Here is a 13,196-nt window from a genome sequence, read left to right as displayed (position 1 = left end):
TTTCCTGGAAAATGGGTTTAACGTTATCTCCTCATGGGATGGTTGTATGGATTCAGTTTAGAATGTGTGTAAATGATACTTGGAGTTCTAGCCAAGAGTAAATGTTTAATTTTACATTATCTTCATCATCATCATCATCATCATCATCATCATCATCATCACTATTCTTAGCACTTCATTTACAATGATTTCTGATTGTTTCACTAATGTAAATGTTGTCTCCACTAATTTGTTTATGGTCTCCTTTACCATAGAAGTAGTTGTTTATACTTCTTTTGTGTTAGTTGCTTCCTTTGCTAGGGCACTAGTCTAGCTATATAATTCCTTAAAGCAAAAGTTCATTTTGAATTTGAATTGACAGTCACAAGACATGTCCTCAAAGAACAGGATAATTTTGTTACTGAACCACATTTGGGTCCACTCACCTGCACGCAGTAAAGCCAATCTACTGACACCGGGTTGTGGTGAAGGAAAATGCAGTGTTTGTTGCAGGGCACCAAGCAAGGAGTCCAGGCAGCTAGTGCTTAAAAGGCCCGAACTCCCTGAAGTCTTTCATGGAAAGGTTTTTAAAAACGGGGTGAGGGGAGGTGGGTTGTGGGATCCATGATCAGCTTGTGGACATTCATCTGATTGGTTGGTGGTGAGGTAATCGGGAGTCAACATCATCAACCTTCTGGTTTCAACTGGTCTGGGGTCTGTGTGCTTATGGGCAGCATGCAGTTAATTTCTCCCACCTGGTGGGGGTTTCGGTATCTGCAAAACAGCTCAAAGGACGTGGCTCAGAATATTTTTTATAACTCTTGAGGAGGAACTAAAAGTCCTTGACTTTGTTTAATGGCTAAAGTGTTACTAGTTTGTCTTGCTTGACCATTTTCCTTTCTTCCTGTGTTTTCTCACTTCTCTGATTAAATTTATTATTTGGAACTTGGGGAAGGTCTCGGAGGCTAAAGTTTTCTACAGACAGGAAGAAGGCAGAGGACATGGGGGGATCTGTCCAGGGAAGGCCCCATAGGCTCCTGCTTGGTTACAATTTGATGGGAGAAGCATGTTCCTTACTGCTCTACATATCTCATAAGAAACTTGTGAGGGTCTAATGAGATAGTGTGAATCAGCATGCTTTGAAAAAGTCACTTGATTATATATACATTAATATAATTTACACATTTTAAATCTAAATTCGTTCGAAGTCTTTTACAAACTGTCTAATTTATATCTGTTCATCCACTTGCATAATTTTACACCTTGCTTTACTGTCAATGATGGGTCATTAATCTGCCTATGGAATACTCCAGTTTTGATTTTAAACTCTAAGGTTTTGACTGCAGTTTCATATATTTATTAATATCTATGGCATATGTCCTGTGAGATTTGATATATAATTCCATAAAATTAGAGTTAAAATGATGTTAAGCCCAGTGATTCCTCTCTTGAAAATGTTTCTCTGAGGCATTGGGATCCTGCTTGAAACAGATGGATCTCCATGATTCTTTGCAACTTTAAAGCTTCAGTTTTCAGAGAAGTTAATTGCTCATGATGCTGATGGAATAGGTAGTTGGGATTTGTGGAGCTCATTGTTTACTTGTGCATAACCTGTTTGTCACCATATTTTTTCTGTCATCCCATTATAAGCCTATCTCTGTTTCAGAAAATCAGCCATATTTTACATACATCTCTCATCACTTTTTTGTTATCTTCTGCCATCTGCAAGCTGTTCAGACTTACCTGTTTCATTCTGTGCTCTCAAAAAATTCCAACTAAGTACCCTTTTTTGAATAAGTAGGCAACTTTGACATTACTTTAAAAAAGATCCAGAGTGTTTTGAGCTGATTTGCATGGGTACCTCCGATTTGTCATTTATTTTTAACTACTATTCCATGTGAGAAAAACAGAAAAGCAGAATAGAAATAGACCTTCCTAAGCCTTTAAGTTGTTTTTTAGACCAGCTTGGTACTCTAAAATAGTGTAGTGAGAACCACACTAGTGTGGGCTACGTCTGATAGAAACAGTGATGGCCATTCAGCTTGAAGAAAATGGCTTCATTTGACACAGCAATGACTGTTTTGCTTGGGGGAATGTGGGAGTCACATAATTGATGGGGGCAGAAAAAATACGGTGGAAGTAAGATTCTGCATTGGGGTTTGAACTTTTATTAAAACTAGAATCTTTTTAGAAAATAAATGTTAGAGACCTTTTAGTAGACCGCTGAGTGCAGGTTGAGAAACCTGCCCTAGCACATGATACAGACTGTGAAACTATGGAGTTGGAGAAAAAAGCAGTAGAAATATCAGACTGATGGCAGTTGATTTGGTGGTAGGTCATTACTATCTATCTTTGCATTCAGCTATATTTTTTTTAATTGGAGTATAGTTGCTTTACACAGTTGTGTTAGTTTCTACTGTACAGCAAAGTGAATCAGCCATACATATACATATATCACCTTTTTTTGGATTTCCTTCCCACTTAGGTCACCACAGAGCACCGAGTAGAGTTCCCTGTGCTATACAGTAGGTTCTCATTAGTTACCTTGTACATATTAGTGTATATATGTCAATCCCAATCTCCCAATTCATCCCACCCCCGCCTTCCCTCTTGGCATCCATATGTCTGTTCTCTACATCTGTGTCTCTATTTCTGCTTTGGAAATAAGATCGTCTATACCATTTTTCTAGATTCCACATATGTGCGTTAATATATGATATTTCTTTTTTTTTCTGACTTACTTCACGCTGTATGACAGTCTCTAGGTCCATCCATGTCTCTGCAAATGGCACAATTTCATTCCTTTTTATGGCTGACAGTTAATTTTTTATAGTGACACGTGACTCCCTCTCATTTCCTTTGGTGTTTATTCTATACATATTTTCTTTGTTGTGACCATGAAGATTACACATAAGATCCTAAATTTATGACAGTGTGTCTTAAATTGATACCAACTTAACCTTAATCACACACAAAAATCTACTCCTTTACAGTTTTTCCCAACTGCTATTTGTCACAATTATGTTCTCTATATTGTGTACCTATTAACATAGATTTGTAATTATTTTATGTATTTTTCTTTTAAATCCTATAAAAATTAAGAAGTGGAGCTGTAAATCAAAATTACAATAATAGTTTGGTTTTTTTTACTTTTTTCACATATTTGCCTTTACCAAAGAACTTTGTATTTTTATGTGGCTTTGAATTATTGTCCAGTGCCCCTTCATTTCAAGTTGAAAATGGACTCCTTTTAGAATTTTTTAATAGGGCAAGTCTAGTAGTAATTCACTCCTCAGCTTTTGTTTTTCTGGGAATGTTTTAATGTTTCTCTCATTTTTGAAAGATAGTTTTGCTGGCTATAGAATTCTTGGTTGACAGTGTTGTTTCTTTCAGCACTTAAGTGTATCACCCCACTGCCTTCTGGCCTAAAAGATTTCTGCTGAGAAATCAACTGATAGTTTTATTGAGGATCTCTTGTTTGTGATGAGTTGCTTTTCTCCTTCTGCTTTCAAGATTCTTTCCTTGTCTTTTGGTAGTTTGATTATGTGTCTCACTGTGAGTCTCTGAGTTTTTTCTACTTGGAGTTTATTGAGCTCCCTGGAAGTGTATATCTATGTCTTTTCTGAAATTTGAGAGGTGTACAACCATTATTTACTCAGATTCATATTTAAGATAGTTTTTAAAAAATCTTTGTCTAATAAGTCCAATTTGTGTATATCTTCAGGGACTAGTGCCAGGATTAATTTTGTTTCTTTGAATAGGCCATGTTCCCATATATTATTGCATGCCTTGTGATGTTTGTTAAAAAGTTGGCATTTCAAAGAGAGAGCCACCTTTTCCAGTCTTGCAGAGTGGTATGGGAGACTTCCACAAATGAGTGGGCCACTGAGCCTTGAGATCAGCCTGTGGTGAAGAAGTTAAGGTCTTCTCAGGTCTTAACTGCTCACATGTTCTGTCTGGGTCTGGGTATATGTTTGTGTGTTTCTCCCCCAGCTGCTTTAAAATATCCTGATTCCCCAAAGAGCCTCATTGGAGCCTCTTCTCAGGGTCTTTTGTGTTCTGCAGTATTGCTCTGCCTGTATCTCTTGCCCACACCTGCCCGCTTTTCTGCAGTCCCCACATAGTTTTTATAGCCAAGTGTCCACTGTTGTCTTATTGGCCTCCAGCTGCCATTCCCCAGCCTATGCCTGACTCAGGCAAGGCAGGAACTAGTCCTTCAACACTGGACTCACTCACAGGCCAGAACACTGTAAACAAGTTCCTCTTTGGTCCTCCTTCTCTGGTAGGGAACCAGGAAATGGGCCCCTTCCTCTCACCAGTGCCATGTCAGAGAAGGTGTGGGACAAAAGCATGTAAAAATTCCCTGAAATTTACCACTATTATGAACGTGGCTTTTTCTTCATTGGACATTTGCCAGTTGCTGTAGATCTTTGATTAGTTTTCAGGGTTCCTACAAAGTTACTTAGCCCGTAGTTATTTATCTGATGTTTCAATGGGGGAAGGAGGCCTGGAGCTTCTATTCCACCATCTTCTCATTTCACTGCTGAACTTGCTGGATTATTTTTTTCAATTGAGAACATTGAATACTTAGGAAAGAAAATTTTATATTGTGGTAAGATTGGTATTTAATGAAGGGTTATATCCATATCACAGTTTCATCCTAATTTAGCAATAAAAACTAAATCTTGCTATAATTATTAGTGCATTTTTATGCATAGTTTTAATTAAATGCTTAAGGATTTCAATATCTACCCAGACTCTTTTTTCCTTCTTATGGTATTATTCAAAATATATGTGAACATATTTACATTTGTAAGAATGCTTTTCAGGTGCAAATAATAAAATCATGTATTCAAATGAGTTTGAATTGTAGGAAATATATGAATCATCCAACAGGATATTCAGAGCTAGTGTAGGTTTCTGAGTTGGTCAATGTTTCTGTCTCAACTATGATATCAGGGGCCCTGGTTCTTGCTCAGTCTCTTCTATTCATGCTGTTGCCTCCATCTTTGAACTGTAGCAAGATGGTACCAACAGTTACACATTTGAAATTCAAACATGGTAAGGTCCAGAGTGAAAAAGAGATGATCTCTATGAGCTAACAGGAACGTCTCCCCAGAAACACTCCTGCTGGCTTCCTCTCAAGCATCATTGAACTGAATTGAGTCACAACCACTGTTGAACAAATTTCTGGAAAGAAAGAGGGAATTGCCTTGTTTGGATTACACTAATTAGCTAGAGTGGGATAGTTATTGGAGTAGCAGCCACTCTAACAAGCAAATGAATCCTTTAAAAACTATTCTGACTGTGCAACATCCCAGCAGGTGGGAAGGCTCTTCATAAAACAGATTCAAAAAAAATCACATCTGCACAAGAAGACCATTACTTTTTTTACTTCAATGATAAGCATGCTTGAGGTTTAAAAGCTAGTAGGTAATTTTATTTAAAATATCTCTTGTATAGATCTTTTTTTTGAATTTTTGAGTTTTATTTATATATATATATTTTTTATACAGCAGGTTCTTGTATAGATCTTAATAGATAATTAACGTCTCCATTTCACCATGGGAATGAATGAAAGCTTTCTTCTATATAAGCTACGGTATTTATGGCATGGTGCTCTTTTTTCCCATCATGCTATTAATTGTAATGTATCATAAAGGTGATCATAATGAGAAAATGTTTTAAAATTAAATTTAGACTTCTTTAGTAGAGGAAAGAGTTTCAACCAAAGGCTGTTGGCATCCTGGGTAAGAAGTCTGTTTTTCAGGAATAAGAATAGATTTATCTTAATCTAGCTAAATTATCTTAATTCTTAAAGAAATCACATGTTAAGGCATCAGCATTTAAGAAACAAATCTACCTAATGTAAATTTATTATCTGGATATTTTCTGAACAGCTACATGAAAATGTAATAATGTTTCTTTCTATTACAGTAACTCAAGGAGGTGTTGCTTTGGTCTCTGACATGTGTCCAGATCCTGGGATTCCAGAAAACGGCAGAAGAACGGGTTCGGACTTCAGGTAGGAGATAACAATAACAATAACATGTTATTTTCTAACACATATATAATTTCATCTTGTAGTTTTAATTCTTTTTCCTTTTGATTTAAAGATACAATTTCTCAGTTTTTATGCATCTATAATATCTGTAGAATTCTAAAACATATTGTGCTGAAAAATTCCAGTTACTCCAGAGTTTGTACCTTTCAGTATATAAGCCATTATTAAAAATTTAACTCTATATGGATATGATCAAAATTTGTCTCCAGGGGTTTTATTCTGTTTTTAATTTGCTACCTTCCCATATTCGAATGCATTTTTGTTAGCGTTTTAAAAAATAGATGGTACAAAAATTTAACTATAGCCTCATAATTATTTCATTAAATAAACTTTTATAATAATGAAGGTGAGTGGCAGTCAATGCAATTTATGACAGAAGATGTTATGATTCATTTTACTAGATTATGATTACTAGAGAATGCTTTATAGTTGTTACATTATGAATGTAGTAGTGATTATAATAGTGATTTTTTTTCTAGATTTTTGCATTCCTTTCAGTTAGCTCAAGAAATTGAACATTTTCCAACTTACAAGATGGATACTAGTATTAGGAGTAAGCTGCAAAATCAAAGAGTAAAGGGGAGCAAGAAATATGTTTTTCTTTCTTATAATCTCACTATTTTTGAGAAAGAAACAAGAAAAGATGTTTGTAGAGTTTAGCCTACTAAAGTGAGCTGAAAATTGAAAGAAAGTAGTGATACTATTACAGAAGGAAGAAGAAATGTTACTCAGTGAAATTGGAGTAGCAGTGTTTTTTTTTAAAGGATAGAAAAATAATAAAATTATCTGTAGGGTGGCTGTAATGAAGTAGGTAAAATGATATATAATTTTTTTACATGGAAAGGAAACAAAAGTGTATAGCTGTGCTACTGAAATACTTTTGACTTCATAGTAGTGTCTGTCATGTTGCAAATGGAATAGACAATTGGAATGTTTGCAGTTTAAATATCACAAACTTTGAGTGTACATTAAGGTGTTAGTATCTTAGTTGAAGTTCCTTTGGAGCAGAGCCTGAGATGGGGACTCTTATTCAAGTGGTTTTCGGAAAAGTGACCTCTGGTTATGGGGAACAAAGCAGGGTAGAATCAGAGTAGAAAGCTGAGCAGGAAGTTGATTTTAACTGGAGATTAGCTTCAGTCTCAATCTATGGGGAATTTCAGGGAACAAATAGTTTACATTTTAGACCCACCACCCTTGCCTTTCATCATTGGCTTCCTCCATTCCGCTCAAGGAAGTTCCCCAGGGCAAGAGTGATTTTGAGTAGTTATTAGCACCCCAGGGGGTTTGTTGTGTCCAGTGAGTGTGGTGGTCAGCTAAGAAAGAAAACTACTGATTTCAAATGTAAAGTAGCTGTCAGTTGAAGGCATTTAAGAATTTCATCTCCTTTAAAATGATGCAAATAGATGAAATTTACACATTCTTGGCTAGAACCCGTGGAGCTTTCTGTCCTGTGTATTCCTTTCTTATCTCAAAAGTCAGCTCCTACCAGAAAGTGTTCTTCAAACCTTGCTTCCCAAAAGCCTTACATATCCCTCCATTAGAGTTACAGCAGTGACTCTGCATTATGCATTTTGCACATCCATTTCTTCCACCCAACTTAAGCTTCTGCAGGACAGGGATAGTATCTTATTGTCTCTGCCTCATCAGTGACTGGAATAGTGCCTGGTGCAAAGGAACTCAAAGGGTGTTTGTCAAAGGCACTTGTGTATAAGGAGATTGCCCATCCAGCACTCTGTCATCCCTGAAACTCAGAAACCTCCTTGGTCTGTGTGGCAGAGCTCTGTTTTAAAATAAAGCAAATTAAATTTTGTCTGACTGTGCAAACTGTTCAAATTGCATCGTATGGTAAAGAGAGCCAGAGAAACTGTTTAATCTTCAAAAGTTAGCAAGGAATTCAGAAACATTCAGGGCCAGTATCTGTTTAGCAGGAGGGCAAGAAAAGAAGATTTTATTAGTATCTGAGGTGAATATGCTGGCCTTTACTCTATCTCATTCTTATAACAGCCTTATTCCTGCAGCTGTTTAACTCAGGATAAGCATTGGCCATTGGGGCTGTGTTGATGTGTCTGGGGGGAAATCCAGCTGGGTGTGTGCATGACGAGTCAAGAAAGGGACAGAGTATCTCAGCTGAGACTTTCAATCTTTCACTTTCTTAGTTTTCTGGGGAATCTCTATGCTGTTTACATGTCTCCAAGTTTATGGCAATTGAATAATATAAAGATCAAATTTTCTTAAAATTACATTAAAATGTAAATATTATTATTTTGCCATCTATGAGTGTACAGTGTGTGTATACCTATATGTATATATACAGAACTGTGATAAGCTAGTTTTAGGAACTTTTTTTATAGTTCCTACAACTTTTTTTTCATAGGACTTTCTTCCTAGATGATCCTGTCAACTGCAAATAAAGACAGTTTTATTTTTTCTTTTCAATCTGAATGTATTTTATTTATTTTTCTTTCCTGGAGGAACTGTCTAGGACCTATATTACAAGGTTGAATAGAATTGGTGAGACATTCTTGACTTATTCGTGATCTTAGCGGGAGAGCATTCTGATTTTCATCATTATGGAAAGGTATCTTAGGCCCATTAGTTGAAATGACATGTGGATGTGCCTAGCATATGATAAGCTCACTGTAAACGTTCATGTTTTAAACAGAGAAAGCGGATGTTCTTAACTGTTTAAAGTCTTTTTGAGACTGGTTTTAATGAAAGGCAATTCAGTTCTTTCTAAATTCTTATAATCAAAATGAATGACTAACATATAATCCAAACTAATAACCAACATTGTCAAGATGAGTGGATGGAATTCATTTGTAGTTAGCACTGTAATTATGTGTAATTTGGGGCAGTTTTTGTTTGAAAAGAGTATACTTTATTAGGTTGGTAAAATATTCCTCATCTGATTTTATTTATACTATTATTCTTGTTTCTTTGGAAATCTTTTGTTTTCCCTAGAAAATCTAAATATTCATTCCAGTATTATCTATAAAGAATTCTAAATAAATGAAGCCTAAAATACAAAGCTTTCTTATTTGAATTTAGATCAATCCATGGACAATTTTCTGACAATTTTCTTCACCATCAGTTGCTCTCTTAAAGACAGAGTGTATTCATTAGAACTGAATATTAATGAATAGATTGATGGAGCAATTCAAATACAAATATATAAGGGATGGAGTTGGAGTAGAGATGGAGAGTTTATGGATGGATACTGGCATTTATTATTCATCTGTTTCCTATGCTAGTAGGATATATAGCCTGTGTACAGGCAGATATAATTATTCCCATTTTGCAAATACAGCTGTTGAAATTCAGAATTTCAACATAATAAGGTATCCAATCATGGTTAGAGCTGAGATTTGAAACTGGGTCTTATTGACCTCAAACTTTATAATAAGGTTTGACTTTAGTGGTTTGTAATAAGGAAAATGACAATGATTAAATGGTTTCACACCTATCATGCAGGACCCCTGGAGAGAGGTGTGCAGTGTGTGGACATCACAAAGCAGCCAAGTGAGGAGTCAAGATACGGTTGAAATCCGACCTTGAGGCCCAGTGTTCAACGCCATGCCTTTCAGCCTGGGGTTGCCTCTCCTCAGCACGAGGGATAACTTGTCCTAACTGATTACTGAGAGGGGTGTCTCATTCTGATTGGCTAGCAGCAGCCATGCTACTCACTGCGAGACCTTACACTTGTCTTCATATATATTAGATAAATATTATATATTTATATAAACACTACATACATTCACATGTTACAGATTCTTTATGTACATGTAGAATCCTAAGATGTATCATTAAAATCTTTTATCGTATGTAATATGTAATAGGGACCTCCCAATGTCTCTCCTTTTCTTTCATATGAACTTCCCTCAGTAACCTTCATAGCCAAACCCCATTTAGCAGCAACCCTAGACTTAGATGAGCTGCAGTACCTATCCTAAAACTCCCTCCTCTTCAGACTAGCCACTGTACCCTCAGGGTCTGTCTTCCTGCTTTCCATCCCCAGTCACATTCTTCACCAAGGATGGTTTTCCTTCCTGCCCCACCTACACCACCCATGATGGTTATTCTCAGTTGTTCTCATGATGGTTGTTCTCAGAGACACAAGTAGGGTAGGGCAGGCTAGTACAGAACAGATGAGCAGCCTGGAGAGGCCAACTTGGGAAGTACTGGCAGATGCTCCATGGTCCTCCCTAGGATTTATTTTTTATTAGATGGTGTGTATCCCAGTCTTCTCTGCCCTTCTCCACCTGCACAGGTGGCTTCTATTTGCAGGACACTCCCGCCTTGCTTCATCCCATTATTTCAACTTTTCCCAGCACTTTTGTGTTTGTGACACCCATTTATGTTTCTATCATCTTAGACTCATCTTAGAATGATAGAAACATATATTTATGTTAGATGTGTGTTTCTGTCATGTTAGATCATGAGGTCCTGAAGGAAAGAGGAAGGATTATTTATTTTATTTCTCATTACTGTGCCCACCACAGGGTAGACACTATTTTTTTGTTGAATTGCATTAAATTGAAGCTAACAAGCCTATCCCTAGGGATGTACCATCATAGCCTCATTAGTACTCCGCTAAACCAATTAAGTTTTAACACCCTTGGTCAGAGAATAGATCAATGACATTTTCTTAAAACATGACCTGTGCTCAAAATGGAATTTGGGAGTTGAAAGAGTGATAGTTATGACTTCATAACTAAATATTTAACTTATATTATTGACATTTGTATATCACCATTCAAGTTAATAACTTTTGTTGCTATGTCTTAGACCCCCTTTTTTCCCCAAGGCATCTTGCATAATACACTTTATGAAGTTAAGAGGTGCCAGGTGGAAGGAGAAACTGAGGTACATAATGGAAAACTACACAATCAGTGAGACACAGAAAAAAATCTATAACCCAAGTCTCTTGATAAACTGATGCTCATTTCTGCTAATTCCCACCTTCAACTGTGTTCTTTTTCTTGTGACACAATGATGATTTTATGTACATCTATTAAAATATTGCTGTGGTGCGTTTTATTACTTCTCTGTTGTAGTTCAGTCTCAGTGACAACAGAGCTACCTGCCTCTTCTTACGTGAAAATATTTAAGAACTGTACTTAGAGATTGTGTATAAACCAGGAAATAAGTATGGTGTTATTTTCCTTAAGAATTGATTTTAAGTTCTTTCATTGAATGATTTTTTAAATGATGGAGGAATGAGGGAAACACGGGTAAATTGTAAGCTACTGAAGGCTTTATTGTTGCTACGTTCAGGGTGTCAGTGAGAGAACATAGTCTTCTCCGTGGATGGGGAGAATGGTGGAGAGGTATCTGGGTGGGGAGGGGGCTCTCCTTCCCTCCATCATGTACATACACCTGCTTTCTTGGCTTGTTGGAATGTTTTTCTTGCTTTCTATTTTTTTCCACTTGCTATAATGGAAAAATTGAATTATACTTTAAAGTTGGAGCAGATGTATCAATTGAAATTCTGATATTAGAACTGATTAATATCAGTTCTCCCCTTTAGCTCTTTATTTCTATGATTCTATTTATTTATGTTTTCCATGATGTGTTGATACTGTCCATCCTCACAATATATAATAATAGCATAAGAGATATTTTACTAAATGCTGATCGTGGATGACCCAGATCTTATAATGATCCAGCCTTCCCTTCCTTCCAGTCTTGGCGCCAGTGCCTCTTCCTGAACATAGTCTCTGAAACACACTTTTCATTCACACCCCTCACTCCCTCTATGCTTTCCTTGCTTTACTTTTGCTTCCCAGCACTGAGCAGGACCCAAGATACTATACCTGCCTGTGTTTACAGTGTTAACTCACTACACATAACACAGGTTTATGCTCTTTCTCCCACAGGCATGTAAGCTCTGTAAGGAGTGGACTTGGTTCTGTTCATTGTTTCATTCCCAGTGCCCAGCGTAGTTCTCAGCTCATAGCGAGTGTTCAGTAAATATTTCTTAAGTCATTTCCTTCTATTTTATATAAGAAATGCATGTATATTTACATATTGTAAGGCAATGGTAAGTGTTGTTTTGATATGCAAAATTTTGATTTACAGGTAAATTTTCAGGAATATAATTATTACAGAGAAATAAGCTACTAGTTTTTTCTTTATTCTGTATTAGGCACTGAATCCCTACTATTTGCTAGATAGTTTGTGTACATCATTGCTAATCATAATAACAGGAGGAAAATATAGATTTCATTATTACTGTTATTAAGAGATTATTATAGGGCTTCCCTGGTGGTGCAGTGGTTGGGAGTCCGCCTGCCGATGCAGGGGTCGGGGTTTGTGCCCCGGTCCGGGAAGATCCCACATACCGCGGAGCGGCTGGGCCCGTGAGCCATGGCCGCTGAGCCTGCGCGTCCAGAGCCTGTGCTCCGCAACGGGAGAGGCCACAACAGTGGGAGGCCCGCGTACCGCAAAAAAAAAAAAAAAAAGAGATTATTATATTATTTAGCCTGATTTTTTCCCCATCAAATAAAGAAATAATCAGTTTACTAATAAAAGGAACCAAGTTTTGGGGTCTAGCATATGGCATGGTGATGATACGTAACAATGTTTTATTGTATACTTGACAGTTGTGAGAGGGTAGATCTTAAAACTTCTCACCGCATACAAAAAAATGGTAACTATGTGAGGTGATGGATACATTAGCTAACATTATTATATATAACATTATTATAGTGATTATTTCACAATATATATATGTATCAAATCATCATACTATATACCTTAAATTTAGACAATGTTATGTCAATTATATCTCAATTATATCTCAACAGAGCTAGAAAAAATAAATGAAACAAGTTAAATGAAATAAATAATAAATAAATAAACAAGTTAAAAATGTCTTAAAGTTCGAATTAAGTCCATATTTTGTTAATAAGCAAAATTTGGGAACTATAATGGGAGCAACAGGAAATTTTAAAAACACTCAAGCTAGTTTCCTGTTGGAAAAGATTCACCTCCTATGACATAATCCCTTTGCACTCAGTGTTCCCAGGGGAACAGTCAAAGAACTAACTGTCTTTTATTTTTTGGAACCCAAGCATTAGCTTATTTCTGGATGCAGGGTTGGGTCTGTAAATGATTTCTTTACTCACCTGCACAAGTGGAAAAAACAAGGTGA

General features: G+C 36.5%; 1 protein-coding gene across 2 annotated transcripts in view; it reads left to right on the top strand.

The window, feature by feature from the left end:
- The window catches only part of CSMD1 (CUB and Sushi multiple domains 1), a 1,746,885-nt gene that overhangs the window by 1,244,227 nt on the left and 489,462 nt on the right, over window positions 1-13,196 (top strand). For both annotated transcript variants that reach the window (XM_049704254.1, XM_049704253.1), the window contains exon 8: window positions 5,917-6,004. In XM_049704254.1, coding sequence (XP_049560211.1) covers window positions 5,917-6,004 — 88 coding nt within the window. The remainder of the gene's footprint in view (window positions 1-5,916; window positions 6,005-13,196) is intronic.

The sequence above is a fragment of the Orcinus orca genome, chromosome 21, assembly GCF_937001465.1.
Source record: "Orcinus orca chromosome 21, mOrcOrc1.1, whole genome shotgun sequence".
Lineage (NCBI taxonomy): Eukaryota > Metazoa > Chordata > Mammalia > Artiodactyla > Delphinidae > Orcinus > Orcinus orca.
Note: the sequence above shows the minus strand (reverse complement) of the source record. Positions and strands in the feature narration are given on the sequence as shown.